The sequence below is a fragment of the Silene latifolia genome, chromosome 10 (assembly GCF_048544455.1).
Source record: "Silene latifolia isolate original U9 population chromosome 10, ASM4854445v1, whole genome shotgun sequence".
Classification (NCBI taxonomy): Eukaryota; Viridiplantae; Streptophyta; class Magnoliopsida; order Caryophyllales; family Caryophyllaceae; genus Silene; species Silene latifolia.
Window position 1 is genome coordinate 160,648,684 of NC_133535.1, and position 23,512 is coordinate 160,672,195.

The window sequence follows — 23,512 nt, forward strand, 5'->3', positions numbered from 1 at the left end:
ATCCCCAACCCCGTACCCCAACCTTCCTTTGTGCCAGCATCCACATTTAGCTTCGCCACTCCATCCTCCAGCTTGGACCACCGTTTATCCTTCTCTGCTCCCCTTCCCCTCGATATCACCACTCCCTCATCGCTGCTCTCCCCTGCCTTCCCAGCTCCAACTCCCACCACCTCCCTTTCTTCCTTCCGCAAGCCTTCCACCCGTGCCACCACTCGGTCCCCATTTACCCTTACATTCTCAAACACCCATTTATTCCTTTCCTCCCATATGCCCCAACATCCCATGATAAATAATTCTATCTCACCACCCTCCAACTCCCTCCACACATCCTCCACCCACTCCCTCACCCGCACATACCCATCAATCCCGCGCAACTCCAGTCCCATTCTATCCCACATTCCCCCCCACCCACCCACAACCCCGAACAAGATGTAAACAAGATTCCACTTCACGGCAGCAAATCGGGCAACCTTCATTCCCACTTCTTATGCGAGCTGCAATATTGCTTTTCGTAGGTAAGGCATCGTTACACAATTGCCACATGAACATCTTAATCTATCTTCGGGAGCACATTCGCCTTCCATATGCTATTCCATAGAGCTTTTTCCTTTGTCCTATCCGACGAGCTTGCCTCATTCTCCCCTCCCCCCGTTAGCAATTTATAAGCCGATTTAACCGAATATTCGCCATCCTTTTCAAAGTCCCAGGTCCATACATCATTCGGCTTTGTATTACTAATTCGCATATTCAAAATTCTTTCTTGCTCAAAAGGGAGAAAGAAGCGACGCACCTTACTCGTGTCCCATTCTTTTCCATTTGCTCTCCATAGCTCAGCCACCACTATGTTCATATCCTCGTCCCTCCTTGGTGAAATTACCCTTCGAGTTTGCGTTCCTATGATCCACGGGCCAGTCCATACATACGTACTCAGTCCATCCCCCACACGCCTCCTTGCCCCTAACCGAATCACCTCCCTCGCCTCCCAAATCCCCCTCCACGTAAAGCTCGGGTTGTTGCCTAGCTCGGCCCGTAAAAATTTTTCATTTGGGCAATACTTCCCGCCAAGAACTCGCACCATAAGACTTGACCTATCCGTTAAAAACCTCCAAGCTTGCTTGGCCAAAAGAGCCATATTAAAATGATGGTAGTCTCTAAAACCGAGCCCTCCGAAGCATTTTGGCTTACATAGCTTAGACCATGCAATCCAGGGTATCTTTCCTCTTCCATTAGTTGTTCCCCACCAAAACCTCGAGACAATAGATCGCAACTCATCACAGAAATTAGCCGGTAGTTTGAAGACGCTCATAGCATAGGTCGGGATTGATTGGGCAACCGCCTTTATCAAAACTTCCCGTCCTGCCTTCGACTGGTCATTTTCGGATTAAGTGGTTTCGGATCGAGTTATTTCGGGTCAGGTCTGTTAAGTGTCCATGAAAGCTCGGGTCGTTTCGGGTCTCAGGTCAACCTTTCGGGTCAGATTAATTTTGCTAGGTCTAGTGTCGAGTAAGGTTATTCAGAATTTCAGATCGTCATTTTGATCGTGCCAATTTTCTCAGGTTTAAGAAAACAGGTTATATCGAACTGGATTTCAATTTGGTTTTGTTCACCATTTTCAAAATCAGGTTTTTCTTATCTTCTACTAAGAGCCATACAGATTTTAAACCAATTTTAAACCAATTATTTTTCAGAATTTGAAACGAAATCGAAATCTGGCTAACCATGACCGGATTTCAAACCGTTTTCAATTCATGCTTCTTATTTCTTAGCACAACTTCTAGTTTTAAATTTTCACCATAAGTTGACGAAGTGATTCAAAGCAAAGTTAGAAGTCTCTATGGACTCTTATCAATAGAAGTAAGTTTGTAACTATTACGTATCATATACACTGTATGATGCATCATCATCTCCTGAATCACCGAGATAACATTTAGTCACAATTCGCATATGTCTGAAACACTGCATCGGCGGAAATTTTGCAACGAGAATGGTTTCTCATTCAAAAGATATATACATGACCCTGTGAAGTTCATTGTATGCTAACATGGCCAATAAAGTTAGCCAAGTTTTTATGTGAAACCGTTTCACCGGAAGAAAAGTTGAAATGCTCATCAATGTACAGGAAGTAACATTTTTCGTACAATTTATTTTGTTATTAGTCTGCTCTAAAATGTTTAATCTGTAGACACTGTCGTTGGTCGTCAGCTCCTCAAATCTGCAGTTGAATTGATGTCAACGGACTCATCAGGGCCATAGACACGACTCAGTATGCAGCATCCCGTGTCTTTCTGTATATCAATATCAAACACTCGACCAAGATTCCGCCCAACTGCTTGAACTTTATTTACACTGCAATTTTTCCCCATTAACTCGTTTACTCATTGATGTCATCAATAATGCAAATTGTCTTTGCAAACACATGTATAGAAGAATAACAAATCCGCGGACATGCATGTGTCAGACTCAGCTATTTAGAGAACGGTATTAGTACTTCAACATGATGAGAAAACAGGTGACAAAATGGCGAACCATCAAGTGTACAAATGCAAGGCCGGAGCCAACCATAAAGAAAGTTCAGAAATCAAGAGGCTCACCAAATATAGTATAGACCATCCAGGAAATTTTTATGAACTTTTCCGAGCAGCTCTATTTTCAAAATCCCTCCCATGCATAGAACCGGCCTAGGTAGATGGAATCGCTGGACGCCAGCTTCCTGTTTCATGAACAATTTATTCCATCACCTGAACAACAACCCTGGTGCCTAAAGGGTTTCCTCAAATTGCAAGGTAGGAGGAAGGTCGGAAGGATGAACACAGGCATCTATGTGTCAAATACACGTAAAGTTTATGTGGTCGTATGGTTCATTGTCGAAATTGCAATGCTCAAGTAATTTTACTTCACACGATTTCTAATTACCAATGAATTGGAAAAAACATGTTCAGTTCATGTAGGAATTTCTACTTTGATGGAATTCGAGTTTCTAGGGAATTCTAACTCGTGTATTCGCGAGGGAGACCAAAAGTTGCCTACTTGTGAATGAGTCGAAAATCGCATCAAACGTATGACTCACGTGGCAGCCGGCAGGTTCCATATCTTCTCTGGAAATATGACCCCCGAAATAAAAATTTAATGGAGCAATTGCTCATTTTAATTGTTTTGTGTTGACCAGAAGTATTCCTTCACGATAGTTGCAACAACGGAGCAAACTCCTTTTAGGGTAATGGAAGCAAATTAACGGTAGCCCTCTCACAAATTTTTTCTTCATTCACAAGAGCCGAACACAGTTGCTCAATATATAATCACGGGAAGTATATTTCCAGTTCTTAAGACCTAAAAACAGTCACTAATGAAGGAAATAAAGAGAATCATATAGCTCACCTGAGCCATTGGAAACTCGGGTGAAGTATAGGTCCACATGAACATGTCATCATCATAATGTACAGGAGCTAAGTGAGAATGAATCTCGATTTTATGAGGAGATCTTCGATGACCCATGGAAAAACGAACAGCCTCCGCAGAATAAATCGGACGCCCAGGCTCCCAAAAAGCTGAAAAAAGATTTACACACGCACACACATAAGCAACAGCTATAATTCTATAACAAGCAGATGTTCATGACTGTAATCGTATGAATTCTAACCTCGAAGGGGTTGCACATGAATCTCTGATATAAGGCACAGATCAGTAATCAGCCCATAAACTAAGGTCTCAGGAATGGCGGGATCACTTGTCCCTTTACTCGACCAATAAGCAAAGTTATAATCTTCCTCTAGGGTATTGTGTACTACTTCATCTGGAAATCTGTCAGTGGAGGACGCACATAAAGCTTCTGCAATCTGATAACCGGATGGAAATGAAGTAAGACCACGCAACAAAAGGGAAAACACCCTATGGTCACTCTCACGACACCCAGGGATCTCATGCGTGCTGATAGCAACGCTTTTAAGCTTGTCACTCAAATCAACGACATCGATAATTTTAGATACGTCTGGACATAGCTTAAGACAGAGCTGCTTGCATAGTCCATTTTCAATCACTGCAGAAACACCATGAAACATATTTGTTTTTTGTTAAGAATGTACACCGAACATTGTAAAATTAATAATACGAATATAATTATTATTTATAAATTAAAAGTGACAGTTTTTACATGGTACATCCACATATTTAGAGATATTACAACTAAGCGTGCTTAGATTAACACTTCAGGTCGGGAACTCAATTCAGTAATCAAATCAAAAACTATTTACAGGACAAAATCAAGCCGAAATATTCTGGTCACAATCACAAATAGTTTCATCCTAAGACAAAGATTTTGAACAAATTATTTGGCATACAAACCAATGACTACCGGGACAGTTCAGTTCAGGTTTGCAATCCATTTAATTCACGTTTGCCTTGACACTTGTCGATCAAGGCAAACTCATAGCCTACAAAGCGATCATCAATGGAGCGAGACATGAACCGAGTTACACATGATTCCAAAATTTGCAGATGTCTGAACAATCTCTAGATTCTCTACTCCAGAAATCATATAACCAGCACATCAACATCAACTAAGAATCTTAAATCAAAGCCAACACACATAAACTACTCCCTCCGTCTCAATCATTTGTTTACTGTTGATTAAAATACCCATCACAAAGAAATAAACAACTAATTGGGACGGAGGGAATATAAAAAAACAACAAACACTCATCTAAGCAATCAAAACTACCAGAAAATCAACAGAATTTACCAAATCGACGCCACGATTTAGAAACACTACTAACTCTAGCTAGATCACAAGGATCCTCCAAACAGGCTAAGATCTTAATAGACATGTCTTTCTCAAGCCTCTCCACAAAATCACATGGCTGCTCCATTTTCAGTAATTACCTACATTAACAAAAAAAAATCCATGAAGCCAATGAGCTCAGAGACCAACAACCATAAATAAGGAAAAAGTACCATCTTTCCGTCTCAGTCATTTATTTACTGTTTAGTCACGGGTAAACAAATGATCGGAACGAATGGGGTATTTAAAAATTGACTTAGAACCCACAAAACCCAATTAAAAGAAGATCAGGAAAGTTCAATCTTTATCAATTTTTAGGCAAAATTAAGCAGAAATATAATGATGGTGTTCAAAAGAAGTAAAATTAAGTGGAAGATTGAAAATTTACCTTGGTAAAGGGAAGGTAAAGGCTGAAGAAAATCCAGAATTCCCACTATTATGAAAATGTCAAGACTTTGTGGAAGATAATCTCCCAAATTCAAATAAGCAAATGACAAAGAAAAGGAGAAGACCGAATTATTCTACGGACTATGTTTACAAGAGTAACTCCAGCTCACAGACGGGTCAATCAGTCCGGGTCAATTCCAATTCGGAGTTTAGGTTTTGCAAGAATTCAGATCGGATCGGGCCGGGCCGGGCCGGATCAGGTTATTTCAGGTCTGGATTATTTTCGGGTTGGTTGTTTTCAAGTTACTTGGGGACAACAACCAGTTTCCGATAATAAATATTCAGGTCGCGTTGGTAAGTTCAGGTCCATTCGGATTTCAAATCAGATTCAGCCACATGTCATCAATTCGGGTGCGGGGTTATTCGGCTCGGCTCAATTTTGCCAGGTCTAAGTAGCTATTGGCCTATGGAAGAGAATTGTCATTTTACACAAGTTATTGTTTAAGATGGGAGTATCCGTCTTAAACTTAAAACTTAAAACTTTAAACGGGTCAAATATCATAACTAACCAAAAAAAAAGTTTTAGATATTATCAAAAAAACTTGTCTTATCTATACAAGTAGAATGTTAATTGACCCGTTTTAATATTAAGAAGGATATCACCGTTTTAAGGAAAAGTAATATAGGTCATTTTTTTTTTGAGGAAAAACTCGAAGGTTTACTGCATTAACGATAAATCAAAAGAGACAGCATTGTTTACGATCGGAGGTAAATCATCCGACCATACAAATCATCCGACAGCATTGTTTACGATCGGAGGTAAATCATCCGACCATACAAGTCTTAACTCTCAAGGATGAGAAGGAAAATACAAATACTCGTGAGCGAACGGTCTTTGTCTTCTTCAATTATCGAAATGACATTAATTACTAATTAGTGATAGTTAGTTATTTTTTTTTTTTTTTTTTTTTTTTGACAGTAAGATCAGACTTTACTCAAACCATCGCATTTTTGACAATGAAATGGGCAATCCTATTAAGTCTACTAGGACAATGACTAATGGAAAAGCAGTGACATTGAAAGACTAAGTCATAAATTGAGGATAAGGTAATCCTAATGTCTTGTTGAACCTCAACAAGCTTTACCAATTGGAGAGCAAGATTAAGGCATTCCGTATTTGCATCAATATGTCGATATCCAAGACAGAGAGCATCCTTAAGAGCAAATAGAAGAGCTAGAGCTTCAGCGTGTAAAGCTGAAGCAGCCCAAAACGAGGACTGTCCAGAACGAAAAAGAGACCATCCCAACAGAAGAAAACCCATCCAGCAGAAGCCCGTAGATTTAGATTCCAAGAGGCATCACATTTCAGGCGAATATGGTTAGGACAACAAGAAGATCCAACTAAGAAGAAGGGATAATGCTTCTTACGTCTCATAGAGTCAGAAAAGTGCTCATCCACACATAAAAGTCTCTTGGTGGAATCATCAATCTTCAGCTTTTCAACCAAAATATTGGTGTAAGCATCTGAGACCATGGAATTAACAGAAACAGAGAAATCCATGAGAGCATCTTAAAATATCAGACAATTTCTTAAACTCCATATTCTCCAAGTAGGAATATTATTTCCCATCTGACAACGGATACCCAAAGGAGAGCCCGCCCAAAGCCGCGAAGAAATAGGACCTGGCCGGTAGCACAGACCAACCCATTTGTGTCATCCGTAATTTTTGAATGGCGCGGCACCAGCTCCGCGTCTCAAGTCCATTTTATCATGTTGGGCATGAATCCTGAGTTAGGGTCAACCTTGAGCCAGTCTAGCCCACCCTACCCATAAGATGGGCTGGTTTATTACTAGCCTAGCCTGACCCTAACTTGACCCGTAGAATTATCAAAATTTTAAAGAACACTTTTCTCCGTTAACAATCCAACGGAAAAGGAAGGATACCATCTTATTTTCCCGGCACTAAAAGAAAATATTAAATTCACGATCAGTTTTCTCCGATAACAATCCAACGGAAACGGAATTCAAAGACTTGACAACAAACTTATAGTTTTTGTTGTTTCAAAATAATTATACATAATAGTTTAAAGTTCATTTATTGATTATAAATAGTTTAGAGGGTAACAATAGTAATGTTATGGCGAACATTGGCAAAATTCTTCTTCAGCTATTTCATTAGTAGAATAGTGATGTTCCCAGTTACATTTCAGGATGCAATTTCCAGTTTCGTCAACTACTTCAACATCAAACATCCTGGGGACATACTGCCCGATTGCTTCAACGCCATCCACACTGCGGTTTTTCACACAAAAATCCGATGCAAAAGCATGTTAGAACAAACCCTTGAAAATAGAGGACAGTTTATAGCGAAAATGGGATTAGTAGTAATCGTCAATAGCATGTTGATTACGAAACCAACCCCAGTCTGCTAATAACACTGAACAGCACACAACAAATTTGAACATTTCACAGGTCCGACGTAGACCTGTCAAACGGGTCGGCTCCCAGGTCGAGTCATACAGGTCAGGTCAAATACGGGTCGGGTCATACAGGTCACGGGTCGTGTTAGGGTCAGATTTCAGAATAGGGGTCAAGAAATAATTTCCAACACCTTTTTTTAACTATTTTTTTGATCAAAAAAATAATTTTTTTTAAAATATAAAACATATTTAAAATCAATATTTACATTAACTATATCGAGTCATTGACATAATTATTCAAATAAAGTTTTTTTAATAATTATTTTATTATTAAATATTATAAAAGCTATATAAAATTGACTTTTTAATTATTTATGTATATTTATTAAAAAAAATACTTTTTAGCTATTTTTTCAAATATAATATATAAAATTATAAATATTAATATTTTAATAAAATTCTTGATTTACCTTTGACCCAACGGGTCGGGTCTCGACCCTAAAATAACGGGTTATTTCGGGCTCGGATCAAGCGGGTCGCCGGGTCGAAATTCCGGGTCTTGACCCTGGAAAACGGGTCGGGTCGGGTTACGCGCCAGGTCAAAATTTGACAGGTCTAGGTCCGAGGGAAAACATATAGACTGACCTCACATAGTATAAACCATCATAGCTATTTTTCTGAGCCCTTCCCAGGAGCTCCATTTTGATAATTCCTCCAATGCAAAAGATCGGCCTGGGTAAGTGAAACACCTGAATGGCAAGTTCCTGTTACACGACCAAATAGTTTCATCACTTAAACAACATTGTCGAGCCTGCTCACTAACGTAAATGAGTAGGGCAGAGGTTCTGAAAGGCAGTAATTACTAATTACGTCTGCTCATAATAATGTCGATCAAAATCCACGCATCACATTAAACGGCCCTCATTAGGACAAAAACGACTACTATGCACAATTTACACACAGCTTTTAAAACCAGAAAACAGTTAGACAGCTGACCTGAGCCATTGAAAATTCAGGTGAAGTATACATCCATATAAACATGTCATCTTCATAATATTGGGAGCGAAAAGTGTTCTCCTTTTTAAAAGGAGACCGACATCCAAAGCTAAAGCGAACAGCCTTTGCAGAATAAATAGGGAAGTCGGACTCATAATTCCCTGTCATAAGATTGACAAACTTATAAGAGATCAAGATACCATGTACGACCTCTATTCGATTTAGGCCTAAGAATACTGACCTTCAAATGGTAGCACATGAATCTCTTGGATAATGCACAGGTTACAAATCGTCTTATAGACTACAGTCTCGGGAATGTTAGGATCACGGGTTCCTGTACTTGACCAATATGTTGGATTTTCATCATCTATCGAGGAATAGTCATAATCATCCTCTGAGGAATACGGTTCATCTGGAACTCTGCCATAGCTTGATGCACATATTCGTTCTTCAATCTGACCACCTAATCGATATGTATCGAGATAATTACCTAATACGGAAAACACTCTATGGTTCCTCTCAAGAACCTCATCGATCTTAAGCGCATCAATTCGACAAACCCTTTCAGGTTTATCTAGCACCTCAGCAACGTCGATAATTTTAGATGCCTCCGGACACAAGTTGAGACAAAATTTCTTGCACAGCCCATTTTCAATCACTGCATTAACACAATACACAAATATCTTCATTCAAAGACAAAGATCTTGCTTAAAAGTCTTTAGAGGCTTAGATATGCAAAATTCAACAACCGTGTAACCCTAGAAATAGGAATTAGCGTAAATATAAGGTATCGTGTTGATCAAGGAATAACTCTTATGCTACATTGATCTATACAGATTACAGACTATAAATGACTCGATATTACTCAAATGATTCCATACTTCCGATTCTTAGCATCAGAGACATAGGAAAATCTTTAACGAAGCTTGGCATGAACTAATTAAAATCTTTCTCAGCCTAATCAAGTTATGCATGAATCCATGCCTCTAGATTTACCGTTACCTTAACCGCTTAACGGTAATCTAATCCATCAAATACAACAAGCTCAGCATTACTATTCTACTTCTGCAGTTCTGCATTAGTAAATGTGAATCTAGGCAAACCATTGTGAAGTCATCATCTCATCATCTCTTTAACAAACTGAAATCTGAAAACGGTAATAAAATCGAACAAAAACCAATACACACGTAAAACGCTGAAAGAAACACACAAAACTACATTAGGAATTCAGCAGAACTTACCAAATCGACGCCACAATTTTGAGACAACACAGAATTCTGCAGGATTGCTAGAATCATACTTAGACGACATGAAGATCTTTATGGACAATTCCTTAGGAAGCCTTTCAACAAAATCATATGAGCACGCCATTTCGAAGAATTGCCTACATAAACAAGTAAACAACACAGTAAACTCAGGGAGTTCAAAGGGATCCATGAAATGTAAGGCGGTTTTACACAAAACTTGTAGTTTCATGCACAAACCTCAAAAAAAAAACCAACAGTTAGTCTCATGTAAGGCGGTTTTACACAAAACTTGTGCAAAACATTTACAACTATCAAGAAATCGTGATCCATATTAGTGAAAAACTAGTTACAAAACCAGGCGATTTACAAAATTTTTGTGCAAGGCCGCCTTAGACAAGTATAAATCAAATCAAATCAACCCAAAAATGTATTGTGTGTATCCCTTTTTTTTTTTTCCCCCATTTTGAGATGTGCGTTCACCCATGGACGGTTCTAAAGGATGATTCATGTCAGCCGACCCCAAATCATTTTGGGATTAAGGCTCTGATGTTGTTGTTGTATACATCTCTTAATTGCATGCATCCTGATTTAATGAAGGGGTACAGAATTACAGACACAGTTTACAACTCTTTTTGTGTATACATCTTGTCTCTGCTAACATTTTTTGTGCAAAACCGCCTTACACAAGTATTAATCAAAAATCAAAATAACATTTCATTTTGTGTATACATCTCTGATCTCTTACTTGCATGAAACCCTAATTCAATGTAGGGGTACAAACACACATTATCATGGTACATCTCATTTTTACTAATTACTTCGAAATTCGATACATTAACCAAAAACCCACCAAATCAAATCACTAAAAATCAAATCTTTATAAAAAAAATCATAAATTTAAGCAAAATTAACATGCAAAACTTAATAAATAATAATTAACAGAAAGATACAGACTTTACTTTGACAGAAGGAAGATGGAGGCTGCTGAACAATGCACACACAAAAATTACACAATTATAAACAATTAAAAACCTAAACTTATTAATGTTTTTAAGTACATAAATGGAAGAAAATTACCCATGTCTTGATTAGGAATATGACAAACAAAGATGAAACTTTCGTCCCCCATTTCACTCATTTTGAACCGTTTTTCAAAATTCTCCTCACATAAACTATGTAACGAGTAATCGCCTAATCGGGTATAATTGATTGAAACGGAGGGAGTATTTAGGAGAATAAGTATTGAAGTTGAGACACTTGGAACCCATTTGGGATATGATCATCTGTAGAGCAGTGAGTTACTCAAATTAAGCAACTTTTTTTGAGAGCAAAAGTGTTGGCGCAAACTATGAACACTTGCCATTCAATTCATTTTTTTCTTTTAAAATTTAATCTTGGTAAATATACACAAAAATTTCTCAAGCTAAGTTTTTGTATGTAACTAGTTTTATGCCCGTGCAGAAATTGCACGGTCTACATTGATAAAATTTATTGAATATATATTTTATTGTCAGAAAATCCACGATTATGTATTTTATTATGACATTTAAATTTTTTGATTATAAGTCATATTTTTAATTTAAGAGAATGTAAAAATTGGTAAACGAAATGTGTCGCAGACTATTTTTAACCCGTATTCTAACTATTATTCGACCCCTATTCACTTTTACCCGTATTTTATCCTGACATGGTTAATCTGTTTAACGTAATCTAAATTAACCCGACTTGCATAATCCAAATGCAACCATAATGAATTGATTAAGCTCATTTACAGGCGATTTGATGTGAATCAATATAAAAAAAATAATATCAGAAATAACCATATAATAATACACGTGGAATCCAAATTGTTCGATCTATAGCCCGTGTATCGCCGTTTTAAGGTTACTGGGTCAAGTAATAAGAATCGGTCAAAGTAAAAGATTTAGATTTCTCTTATATGCTAAAATGAGATGGGTACTTACCCGTTTTAATGTTAAAGCGGGATACTTTTATTTTAAGGGAGTCTAACCGGAGACAAACCTAACACCATACATAAAATACAAATTGCATGAATATGGTTCAAATAGTAATTTTATATTACTTAGAATAGATTAAAAGTAATGTTAATTAATACATGGCTTAGTCAACATTACTTTTAATCTATTCTAAGTAATATAAAATTACTATAAACCCAATTATTTGACCCATAACCTCCCATATTCATAAGTCATGCAACTCATAACCCTCCAATCTCCATGTACCCGCATTCTTCGTAAATTTTGCTGCCTTAAAGTGTAAAACATATAACCCTACCACTGCCAAAATCCTGCCGCCTTATATTTCACCTGCTTCTCATTACACTTCCGTCTCACCTCAACACTATAGCCTCTTCAAGATTATTGGTGCGCCAGTTGAACTCTTAATCTCGCAGTTATGCTCTCTCTCTCTCTCCCCTCTCCCTCTCATCCTTCATAAATTTTTCTTGTATTCTTCGATTTCAATTGTAAAAAAAACGTAGGTGAAGTTTTTTGGCCATATTTTTCAGGTTCAATAATTTTTTTAATTTTTTATCAAAACAATTCTGATTTTTTTCTTATTTAACGTAACAATTAATTTTTTTCTTTCTAACCATTAATTTGAAATCTCGAAAATTTCTGGAAACTTACTTTATTTTCAAGTTTTTAATTTTTTTTTTTCAGATTCAGTAATTTTAACGAATAAATATAATTTTTTAAAACTTTATTTCCTCATTTCTATCTCATTGCATTCACATTATTTCACTAAGGTTTGAATAAATATAGTATTTAATATTTTCTTATTATGTCTTACTAATTTGATTATAAAGAAAAATTAGGTTGTTTCTGAGTTGTATTTATTAATCCAGTTAATTAATGAGTTTATCTTAATAAGGTCAAGTCTGAATTATATTTTTTAAATTTTTTTTTCTTACTAATTTGTGTTCTTTAATATATTTGTATTTAAGTGACTTATATTTTTCCGATTTTCCGAATTTTTTTCCTCAAAGTACGATGAACTCAGTTGTGCACTTTTGAAAAAGAGAAACAAAAATGCAAAACAAAATGAAGCATAGGAGAGAGAGTAATTAAATAGTTACAATGATCATGGTGGTCCCTACCTAAAAAAGTGTTTTCAATTCCATCAACCAATGGGAAGCCAAGAAAAAACCTAGCTTTTATACTAGGTAGATTATTTTGGTAAATAGAAGACGGTTTTGCAATTGTTATTGTAAAAGGCTTTATAAGAGAAAGAGACATTTTGATAAATATTCTTTCGTTATTTTGATTAATATTATTTCGGTTATTTACTTAACCTCTTTTTCATTGTAAATGATCTAATGAAATTATTAGCTCGGATGCTATTCAATACTCCCTCCTATCCATCCTTTTTTTCCCCTTTGAAGTGGGCACGGAGATTAAGGATGGGGAGTATAATATTGATAAATATATGAGTGGGGTTTGGTAATTGGAGAGAGGTATGAATAATTATGATTAAATATTAATAAAGGAGATGGGTGGGGTTTGGTTATTGGAGAGAGGTAGGAATAATTAGAATTAAATATTAATAAAGTATATAGTGGGGTTTGATGAGTGGAAAAAGGTAAGAGTATAATATTAATAAAAACTTTCTCAAAAAGGAAAGGGGAAGAAAACCTGAATAATCCGTTTTAGGAAATAGGGAAGAAAAGAGTGGATAGGAGGGAGTATAATGATATAATGATTCAATAATCTTTTGGTCGATAATGAAACCGAAGATGAACAATTATTTGCTCGATGCTCTAAATCCGACCATAAGAAAACAATGCAAATATTATACAGAGAAATATGAGAATTTCATAAATTTGACACACTACATAAACTCAACAGAATCACATTCAAACATTTGTTCAACAAGTGCAAGTATCATTAGAAAAGGCGTAACGGCCAACGAGTACCAAGTACAACTGAAATTGTTCATTATTTGAAAGAAAACAAAATGCAATAAAACAACTTAGGAAACGGAAAAACATTTAAAAGTTCTGCAGTTCAAGAAAATGATGTAAAATAACTACGGAAACACAATAAAGGGAAAGTTTCTCTGGTATAAGAGCTATTGATTGATCTTCTCCATCCTTGTCAATGATAGCACATGACACAGACTGTTGTAGTATTGTCACTCGGAAAGCTGCAATGTGGACAAGGCCGCTCACTTGGTTTAGCAGCTAATTCAGTCACGCCAGTGCTGGTTCCGACATCAGTTGCAGGTTTCATTTCAATCAATTCCCTCGAGCAAATTGTCAAACGGAGAATCTCCATGTCTAGGTATTCACATCGTATAGCAGTCTCCATGTTCTCAAAGAAATTACGAGCCACGCTGATTCAAGTGATACAACACATTAAGTTAGTGAAACTACAGATTTGTCAAGGGTACATTATTATCTCATCTTTTGTCTAACACAAAAAACCCGGGCATCAGCATTCAACTTTTTGTGAAGGTGTTTCCGAATGATCTATGATGATAATTACATGGAATCGTTATTTCAACCATACCCTAAGCCGACTAACATTGAATCGTTAACCTGGTCTTTGGCTTTATTGGAAAGTACAAATTAGGGCAAAATTTGTATCGTGAATCTTAAAAAGGTTAAACTACACTCGATACGAACCTCGTCTTAAACACAAGCCTTTGACGGAAATCTTCAAATTGGGCAGTTGGTGGTGCATCAGTACCAATGAACTTTCTTAGCTCACTGGCAACAATACAGAGCTGGTCCATCACAAATGCTCCTTGCCCTGCACGGACATGGAACAATTTAAGACAAAAAGTCGTGAATAAATTCTCACAGTAATTCATTTTATTTATGTACTATTCCAACACCAGAAAGAAACTCACTTATCAAGTTCTCATAGAGAGGTTTCCTGTCCTCCTGAAATACAAAGAAGTAAAATTCATACACACATGCCCACTTGAATACTCGCTTGCATTCTGCGACCTGCAAGGATGACATAAGAAAAAGGTCAAAATGAGGAAGATAATCCTTAATAAGGTATTAATTGTTTTATGATATTTATAGTCTTCTTAATGAAACTCACCTGCAACCACGCGTCTCTAACAAACGAGACTTCTTCCAGGGGAATCCCTTGTTTCTCAGCTAAGACTTTCAGCTGCACTCAGAAATACAGATAAAAATCATGCGTCTTTGTCCGTTACCTAGTAATTACTATCGGACAAAATGTATCATAGACATGAAAAGTTTTATGCATCACCTCATTATGTTGCATTGTTCGAAGTTTCAAAAGAACCTGTTCTAGATCCTGTAAAGGAGAAACAAAAGAATATAGGATTATTAAGAGAGAGGATTACACAGACTCTAATTTAACAAACTACTCTGTTAGTTTAATGACTGCCAACCAAGACTTGATGAAAATACATGCAAGTTACTTACCGCATCATGGCTGCTAAAGTGGGTGAAACACCCCTGATATCTTAACAACATATTTGTTGCTTTTGCCCGAGTGTTCTCCATCGCAGCAAGCTATGGCAGATTGGAAAGGAATGGTAAATTAATAATAGCAGAAGTGATTTATTGACTAGTAAAAAATTAAGCTCTCGGACTGTTACCTCACTCAGATTCTCTGGAGGGCATATATGGTTATATTGCTCACCGGCCCTGTGGCCATTCTCAAACCAGGAACCAAGACATGTCCTGAACAAACATTAAATTATTGAAACTCGTTTAGTCGATGATCCAAGTACATTTTTGCTGAATAAATAGAGCAAGTTGTGGATTTACCAGCAAAAGTTGAAGCTACAAACTGAACATTGCATTTGTTTAGACCAACTTTTTGATTCCAGTGACTGGTTACATTTTGGACAGTTTCTTATATATGCTACTTGCCTAAGAGAAAAAAATCACGATTTTGTTTAAGATCTCAAAAATATGAGGCTAACTTAACTAATAATGCAAGAGAATGAGGCAAATTACCAGTTTCGAGATTGTTTAAGAGGTTCTCTTCTCCAAGTTTCAACCAGTGCACAACAGATAGGGTGATGAGCCTCCTTTAAACACTACAAAAGGAAAGCAATCATTCCTTCGTGTAACTGAGATCATTAAGCGTCGAAAGAAGGAAAAAAAGGCCATACACCATTCAATCTAGCTAATTGTAAGTAAAATTGCGCAAGTTCTTGATGAGATTAATGTACATCATTTCTCTATATTTTCACGATTTAATATTATTAATGGGATCTTTACAAGTTCAATCAAAAGTCAAAACAATATTTCAATGAAGGACGTAGACTTTTCGATTAAAGAATCTCACCTTGTAACAAAAGCTATAATGACATTTGCACGTAAACTGGTAGATACTGTCACCAGATTCGAGAAGAACAGCATGATTGCAGCCCGGCGTCGGGCACCTTTTTCCCTGTATAGATTTTCTATGAGCAAAACCAAAAGAAACAATCTCTCTTTATTGCATGATATAATTAACATTCAATTGGAGGATTTTATACCTTCTTCGCAAGGTAAGACCTCAGGACAATACTGTTGTGAAGTTTCTGGTCTGCTTCTGAAACCAGTAAACTTATGATATCCTGATTAACCGCAGCACAACAGGTTTCTGCAGGGCATCTTAATATTGGCCGATTATCTCTGAGTGATTTCCCGATAAATTCTGCACAATCGTGATGTCTTATTGAGAATTTATGTATCACTCTCTTAAAACATGGTCTCATGTAAGTATGTAACCCATTAATGTAATATAACTTTTATCAGCATTTGTGACAAAGAACTGCAGTGGACGAAAAATAGATATGATGATTACAAAAAAATGAGAATCACAAGTTAAAACAAACCTTGCCAGCATGTGGTACAGAACTTGTGACTGCAAAATATATAAGACCCCAGATATTCAGGAACATGGGCCGAACATTTTTCACAAGTCATCTGTCCAAACAATTGCAAACATGTCAGCTAATTATCACCCACGATAACTTGAAGATTTAGGCTACATCTACAATTCAGGAAAGAGGGTCCATAAAGACGTCCCGATTGACAAGATTTCATACATCTATTGTGCTCGGAGAACCAAGGCTGATAGGAGGGCTTTCAATGAGGCGAAGTTGTGCTCGAACTTTGGTTGCGTCTGTAAACCATTTCTCAGTGATAATTTGCACATCCCTGCCACATAAGATGTGACTTAAGTTTTTCATAATTAATGTGAAGTATTACTTGAGAAAAAACCATGTTTAATTGCTGCATTAGCTACATTTATCATTCATAATGCTTTTAAAAATGAGATTGTTAAAAATCAGTCGACAACCCCAGGTTTACACGGAAACACATGGTAACAAAATGCTTTATTAATCATAATCCAAAGAACAGATTACAATATAAGTAAAAGAAGTAAAAATCAGAAATGGTCCATCAGTATTTTACCACTTGAAATGGAGTAAAAGAATCATTGCTTCGGCCCTTGAAATTGACAGAACACTGGATACATTTGAGATATCATCTTCTTGGCATTCTCGTATTTGATCGAGGCTAAGAATCTTGTAAGTGCCCTACATAAGAGGATACAAAACAAAATTGAGGGTTCATAAGGGCTAATGGTATGGTGGTCCACAGAAAAAAAAAAAAAAAAAAAAAAAAAAAGAAAAAAAAAAAAAAGAAAAGAACACTACTTCATTAGAGAAAAGTGAACGTTTGAATCTGGTAGAACGGATCTAGATCCAAACATCCGATCCACCAGATCCGAATAAATAAGGACTTATAATCAAATTAAAGTTCCTAGCATTCATACGAAAATTCATTACTAAAATTTGAGCAAATCGTTTCAAAACTTGTACAAATAGAGCAATGGAAACATTGTTGTGTACTCGTGTGTTCTAAACCCTCAGTCGAAACACACCCCCAAAATCTGGCAAAGGTGATCTAGACTTGAACATTCGATCAACTAAATTTGAAAATTGATTCAATTGAACATGATCTAAAATCAGATACGATTTACGAAATTGCTGTAGATTCTTTTATCAGTATGATACATGCATTATTTTCGTGAGCAGATTGATAGTGACGTAATAAAATTTGATCAAACTAGATCTAATCTACCTTGAAATAACAGAATCGAATCAGACCCGTGCATGGATTCACCTAATAATAATTTAACCAAATATAAGGAACTTAAAATACTCCTCGACTGATTTAACCTTGACTGAAAGACTTCAAACGTCTACCACTCCTTGACAGTTGATACCCCCCAAACAATTTAGAATGTAAAACAGCCACCTTAATCCCCTAGGAAAGCAAAGATAAAACAACTAAAGGAAATAAATAAATAAATAATCACATCGCCAATATAGTGTTATCAGCTATAAATGAGTGTTTATTTAAAATGAGTTACAGACATATAGCATGGACAAACATGGATCCAATATGATGTTACGCAGATTTCAGAACAATGTAAAACACGGAACATTTTACAAGCCTAGGAGCGAAAATTTTGTGCAAAATAATCTTTACGTAAAAGGACAAAAAGTTAGTTTATGGAAGTATAAAGGCGCAGTTCTTTTCCATCTCAATGTTGACACACTTAATAACTTAATTGGTTTGATGCCTTTAATCGACTATCTACAACTTCACACATGTAGTTACAAACACAACTTTATCGATTTTGCTCCACGAGGAATACATTTTAAGATAGACATGCAAAGTAGAAAAAGAAACCGTTAATTATAGGTAGAACATGCACGAAAAAAGGGAGGATGTATAAATAACTATAATATAACGAGAATTTGTATATTCATTTTCATACCTTCAGATAGCGAGGCAAGTCCTCCATGTCACTAGCCCCATCATCCAAGTCCATACTGTCATCGTCATCATCACTGCTGTCATCATCAGAGCAAGAAGATGAATCAGGCAAGTCTCCATCTTGACTTTCAGGTTCGCTATCGTCAATAATGTTACCAACTTCCATGTTTTCAGGTTGGTTTTCCTCAACATTATTAACATCGACTTGCTCCATTTCTTCCAATGAAAGAAGGAAGCCTAGACTTGACAATAAAGAAATTTAAACTCTCAAGGGTTTTTAGGGAGCAGAAAGAAGGGATTGTGGAATGTGTGAATAATGGTGGAGAATGGGGCTCTTCTTATAGTGGATTATTAGTTGCATTAGGAAATTTGATGATTTTCTTACAAATCTGAAAGATAATGAACCATTTTAGGATATATTATATGCAAGTTTTCAATATACATGAACCCAGCCTTACAAAAGAGACCGCCAGTAACTTATTTGCATAATGTTACCTTTTTCTTCATCTAGTGGTGATCAAATATAATAATAAATCAGCCTTTTAGAGTAATGTATCGAACCTGATATTGATGTTACGCAAGGTCAATCTGTCGATTATGTTGCAGTTTTATCAATAATCCTTTCGTTCCAATAATATTACCTTTGATTAAAATACTCTTTCACAAAGAATAAAAAAGGTGAACAATGGACCGGGAAACTGAAACCAAAGTAATACGAAAAAGAATTATGCATGAGCTAACTATAATTTAATACAGAGAACTATAATCGATACATTTGGTTAAGCAGCTTTTCCCTTACGACTAATAAAAATCTGTACAACAATAGAATGCTAGTTCCGTTATAAAAACCGTTTTCAGACACTAACTAAGAAAATCTTCCATAGCCGAGAAAATATACGTAGGAATCAAGTAACATATGTACTATCTATGATCACATTTATACGACTTTTATTAGATTTGTGTGAATGACGTTCTCATAAAGCCTAACTATATATTAAAATACCGTTACAGAACATTTGTCACGTTCGAAATGCAAATTTAAAATCTCAAGTATAAAAGTTATAAATATGTGAGTTAAAAGGTGTTGAGTTAAATAATACTACAACAAGATACTAATAATATTACATTTACACGATGTCGATTAGCTCCATGTTTACGTAGTTCCTTTAAACACTAACTATATATCTAAGTGTTATCGTAGCATAATAGGCCCATCTAAATGAGGTTTGTTCAAATTCTGATTATGAAACGAATAACAATTACCTAAGAAGAAAGTCATTTGTCAAGCAATTCGTAAATTTAATTTAGTACATTATTTGTGCGATACTTGCAATAATATCTATATGATTGGTCTAAACGGAGCCATAGGGCAATTTTATTCTTGATGAGCTTCTAGCCTGTATATCATCCCTTAATGATTTACCAGCTATGTCAGCCAACATCTGCTGATTACTATTATAATTGATGAGATTGGCTCGACCTAACTACGTTTTGCAATATCAATTGGTTTTAATTGATGGTAGCATTCTTAAGAGTGTCAATTCAGAAAACTAAAAGAGCAACTGCCATGACTCCTCATCAATGCCTGCACGACAATCAATCAAAATACAACCAACACAGCATTATTAGTTTACTTCCAGATTTTAATGCACGTTACAGTAATGCACCTAAGACTGAAAATGAGAACCTATGCAAACCATTTCTAGGTATCATCTATGAACTGAAATGCCAAAATGTCAATCAAACAAAAGCTAACACATTTACAGGCAAAATATAGCAACTCAAAAAAACAATCAAAGCTGCAAATAACAATTCAGCAGAACTTACCAAATTGACGCCTATAATTAGGAAGACAATAATGAACAGCAAGATCAGTATGCTCATCCAAACTTCAATATGAGTGGGGTACGCATTATGACAGAACCCTATCAGCTTACTGGGAATTATTGGGCCAGTGTTGAAGACCAAATTTTGTCTCTGGTGATTAATAATTTTTTCCTGAAAGTCTTCTTCATCATCATCTGAGGAATTGTCTTCTCTTTCATCTGGAAGTTTACCAGTGCTGGATGCACATATAGAATCGTTGATCAGTTAAACCACGTACGATAAAAAGAAAAAAGGAAAACATCTCAAGAAATGTAGCAATCCCAAGCATGTCAGCTCCACCAACCATTTCAGGTTTGTCAAGCTGTTCAGCAATATCATTAACACCTCTGCAGTCCAGACGCAAGTTGAGACAAAATTGCTCACACAGCCCATTTTCAGTCACAGCATAAACACAATACATCAGTCTGTTTCTGTTACGTTCCTCGATTTCAAAGGAACTTGGTTTCATAGATCAAGTTGTTTGCAACTATCTGAAAATGTAAAATGATATGATCTATGCTTTGTAACTAAAACTATCGCCACATGTCAAGGATAAAATGTTCTTTATAGAGCAGAACCTTCATTTTTAGGCAAAATCTTGAATCCAACCTCCGGACATGCAAAAATCATTAGGGCCCAGACTCTGCAATCCACATTTGCGTAAATATAAGGGTATCGTGTCAAACAAGGCAGGGCTGAAATGCTTCGTTGGGGATCTAATTCTCTATGAACTATCAATGACTCAATATGCCTCCCATTGTTCCAGTTCTTGTATAATCAGGCATACATGTAAGGAAGATCATTAACGAAGTTTGACATGAACTAAAATCCTGCTCACCCTAACCAAGTTACGTGCTATACACATATTACCAATTCAGCATAGTAATGCACTCGGCAAACCATTTCGATATCACCATCTCCTACACTAACTAACTTCGAACATTTAATAAATCACAGAAAAGCTAACAGGCCTAACACACATATAAAGCCACACAAAACACAATCCAAACTACAATAGTAATTTAGCAGAAGTTACCAAATCAACGCCACGATTCAGAAATACCAGAAAGCAGGGTAAGATCAGTAGGGGCATCAAAACACATTGAAATCTTTAAAGATATAACCTTCTCAAACCTCTCCACAAAATCATATGAAACCCTCCATTTCTAAGTATTGCCTAAACAAACAACATACCAAAAACACAATAAACTCATGCAGTACAAAACAATCCTTGATGCGAATTCTTACTTAAGGTGATTGTAAGGTTGAAACGGGTCTAGAGCAACCATATACCCGATTAGTAACACACATTAATTTGTGCTAGATATATGTTTTTGAATCCGTTTCACACTTATTAAACTATTAATACCATAAACACCACACCCCAAAAGAACAAGTTTTTTATTTTGTGTATAATCTCTGAACTGCATCGAACCCTAATTTATGATCTCTATTGGCCGTCTGCATACAACATGAGAGATTTCAGTTTCCCATAATTACTTCAAAATTTGTTGTCTGTTAGATTCCTCGATTGAAAGGAATGTCTTGGTTTTGTACAACAAGTTGTATGCAAACAACAGGAAATGTAAAATGATATGTGCTGTGTTTAGTAACTACAATAATGCACAGGCCAAGGATTCAACACTAAGACGTTATTTATCGCAAAAATCATTATGACACTCCGAACATTGCATCCAAATTTGCGTAAATATAAGGGTATCGTGTTAATCAAGGCAGAACTGAAATGCCCTATCGGAGACCTAATTCTCTATGAACTGCCAATGACTCAATAAGCCTCCCATTCTTCACTACTTGTATAAGCAGGGATATGTATAAGGAAGACCACTAATGAAGTTGACGTGAACTAAAATCCTTATCACCCTAACCAAGTTACGTGCTATACACATATTACCAATTCAGCACAGTAATGCACTCAGCAAACCATTTCGAAATCACCATCTCCTAAACTAACTCTCGAACATTCAATATTTCAAAGAAAAGCTAACACACATAAAGCCACACAAAACACAATCCAAACTACAATAGTAATTTAGCAGAACTTACCAAATCAACGCCACGATTCAGAAATACCAGAAAGCATAGTAAATCAGTAGGGCCTCATTTAACATCTTTAAAGTCAGAACCTTCTAAACATCTCCACAATATCATATGAACCCTCCATTTCTAAGAATTGCCTACACAAACAACACACCAAGAACACAATAAACCCATGGAGCACAAAACAATCCTTGAAGTAGCTAAGTATAAATGTGAATTCTTATTTAAGACGGTTGTAAGGGCGAAACAAGTTTAAAACAACCCATACACCCGATTAGAAATGAGCATTAATTCGAGCTAGATACGCGTTTTTGGATCCATTTCACACTTACTAAACTACAGATACCAAAAAAAAAACAAGTTTTTCATTTACTGTATACCTCTCTGAACTGCATTGAACCCTAATTTACTGATCTTAATTGGGGAGACACATAAAACATGAAGGATTTCAATTTCTCATAATTAATCCAAAATTAAACACATACCCAACAAAACCCATCAAACAAAATCAGGAAAAATCCAAACTTTAACAACAATTAGACAAATTTAAGCAAAAGCATCATGCATTCATGCTAAAGACCAAGATAAATAAATATTAAGAGAAAGATAGAGAAATTCACACCATTATGAAGAATTGATAACCTCTTTCGATTAGTGAAACCGTAAAGCGAAGCCGACGAAGGCGTAATCACTTCCTAAGTACATAAACATGATCAAATTTCTGGTCTTATTGGGAAAGATGATGATGAGCTTATGAAGGAGGGAAAGTTTTGAACTTGAGCTATTTGCGACTTAAATCACTACAAATAGTGAGTAAATGAAATCAAGAAAACATAAATCTATTTCAATACAACAAATAATTGTGTAAGACGGTCTTACACGGAAATATGGGGTAAGACGGTTTTTTGATAAGTACTTTTTTACTTTTACACTTGGGCATAATTTTCTTGTGATTGGGATTTCTTCTACAAA

The 23,512-nt window shown here is 36.1% G+C and overlaps 4 protein-coding genes across 17 annotated transcripts; all 4 read right to left on the reverse strand.

Moving 5' to 3' along the window:
• Positions 1–550: 550 nt before the first annotated feature.
• LOC141608786 (putative mitochondrial protein AtMg00310) lies at positions 551–1,306 on the reverse strand. The gene has a single exon (XM_074428130.1). It carries the CDS (start codon positions 1,304–1,306, stop codon positions 551–553), a length of 756 nt encoding a protein of 251 aa, XP_074284231.1.
• Positions 1,307–1,971: 665 nt separating this feature from the next.
• LOC141606727 (F-box protein At4g00755-like) lies at positions 1,972–5,287 on the reverse strand. Its single transcript, XM_074425984.1, has 6 exons — positions 5,163–5,287; positions 4,736–4,875; positions 3,638–4,033; positions 3,376–3,545; positions 2,592–2,710; positions 1,972–2,346 (listed from the first exon to the last, which is right to left on the reverse strand). Exons 2-6 carry the CDS (start codon positions 4,860–4,862, stop codon positions 2,199–2,201), a joined length of 960 nt encoding a protein of 319 aa, XP_074282085.1. The 5' UTR covers positions 4,863–4,875; positions 5,163–5,287; the 3' UTR covers positions 1,972–2,198.
• Positions 5,288–6,112: 825 nt separating this feature from the next.
• On the reverse strand, positions 6,113–11,215 carry LOC141606728 (F-box protein At4g00755-like). Of its 2 annotated transcripts, none has more exons than XM_074425986.1 (6): positions 10,903–11,215; positions 9,820–9,962; positions 8,820–9,236; positions 8,579–8,739; positions 8,228–8,346; positions 6,113–7,454 (listed from the first exon to the last, which is right to left on the reverse strand). In XM_074425986.1, exons 2-6 carry the CDS (start codon positions 9,947–9,949, stop codon positions 7,298–7,300), a joined length of 984 nt encoding a protein of 327 aa, XP_074282087.1. In that variant the 5' UTR covers positions 9,950–9,962; positions 10,903–11,215; the 3' UTR covers positions 6,113–7,297. The 2 variants fall into 2 exon arrangements, with proteins under 2 accessions (XP_074282087.1, XP_074282088.1); XM_074425987.1 differs by lacking the exon at positions 10,903–11,215 and adding an exon at positions 10,785–10,863.
• A 2,464-nt stretch (positions 11,216–13,679) lies between these two features.
• Positions 13,680–23,389, reverse strand: LOC141606729 (putative E3 ubiquitin-protein ligase ARI8). 13 transcript variants are annotated; one of them, XM_074425997.1, is made up of 20 exons: positions 23,163–23,389; positions 22,547–22,677; positions 21,519–21,659; positions 20,787–21,125; positions 20,444–20,678; positions 18,618–18,853; positions 17,243–17,367; positions 16,873–16,984; positions 16,660–16,750; positions 16,318–16,478; positions 16,125–16,229; positions 15,791–15,873; positions 15,599–15,703; positions 15,427–15,511; positions 15,251–15,340; positions 15,072–15,119; positions 14,898–14,969; positions 14,698–14,797; positions 14,471–14,597; positions 13,680–14,178 (listed from the first exon to the last, which is right to left on the reverse strand). In XM_074425997.1, the coding sequence occupies exons 6-20, from the start codon at positions 18,828–18,830 to the stop codon at positions 13,941–13,943; spliced, it is 1,755 nt and encodes a 584-aa protein (XP_074282098.1). In that variant the 5' UTR covers positions 18,831–18,853; positions 20,444–20,678; positions 20,787–21,125; positions 21,519–21,659; positions 22,547–22,677; positions 23,163–23,389; the 3' UTR covers positions 13,680–13,940. The 13 variants fall into 13 exon arrangements, with proteins under 13 accessions (XP_074282098.1, XP_074282094.1, XP_074282090.1 ...); XM_074425993.1 differs by having other exon boundaries at positions 18,618–19,273; XM_074425989.1 differs by having other exon boundaries at positions 18,618–19,314.
• Positions 23,390–23,512: the final 123 nt, after the last annotated feature.

Coding starts and splice junctions, on each gene's coding strand:
- LOC141606729 (XM_074425994.1), bottom strand. CDS start 18,830: ATGGAGCAAGTCGATGTTAATAATGTTGAGGAAAACCAACCTGAAAAC. Junction 16,751..16,872: donor GTTCTCCGAGCACAATAGAT/GTATGAAATCTT, acceptor TTGTTTGGACAG/ATGACTTGTGAAAAATGTTC. Junction 16,230..16,317: donor GGTCTTACCTTGCGAAGAAG/GTATAAAATCCT, acceptor AAATCTATACAG/GGAAAAAGGTGCCCGACGCC.
- LOC141606727 (XM_074425984.1), bottom strand. CDS start 4,862: ATGGAGCAGCCATGTGATTTTGTGGAGAGGCTTGAGAAAGACATGTCT. Junction 2,711..3,375: donor CCGAGTTTCCAATGGCTCAG/GTGAGCTATATG, acceptor TTCATGAAACAG/GAAGCTGGCGTCCAGCGATT. Junction 2,347..2,591: donor GATGGTCTATACTATATTTG/GTGAGCCTCTTG, acceptor GAAAAATTGCAG/TGTAAATAAAGTTCAAGCAG.
- LOC141608786 (XM_074428130.1), bottom strand. CDS start 1,306: ATGAGCGTCTTCAAACTACCGGCTAATTTCTGTGATGAGTTGCGATCT.
- LOC141606728 (XM_074425986.1), bottom strand. CDS start 9,949: ATGGCGTGCTCATATGATTTTGTTGAAAGGCTTCCTAAGGAATTGTCC. Junction 8,347..8,578: donor CTGAATTTTCAATGGCTCAG/GTCAGCTGTCTA, acceptor GTCGTGTAACAG/GAACTTGCCATTCAGGTGTT. Junction 7,455..8,227: donor GATGGTTTATACTATGTGAG/GTCAGTCTATAT, acceptor GAAAAACCGCAG/TGTGGATGGCGTTGAAGCAA.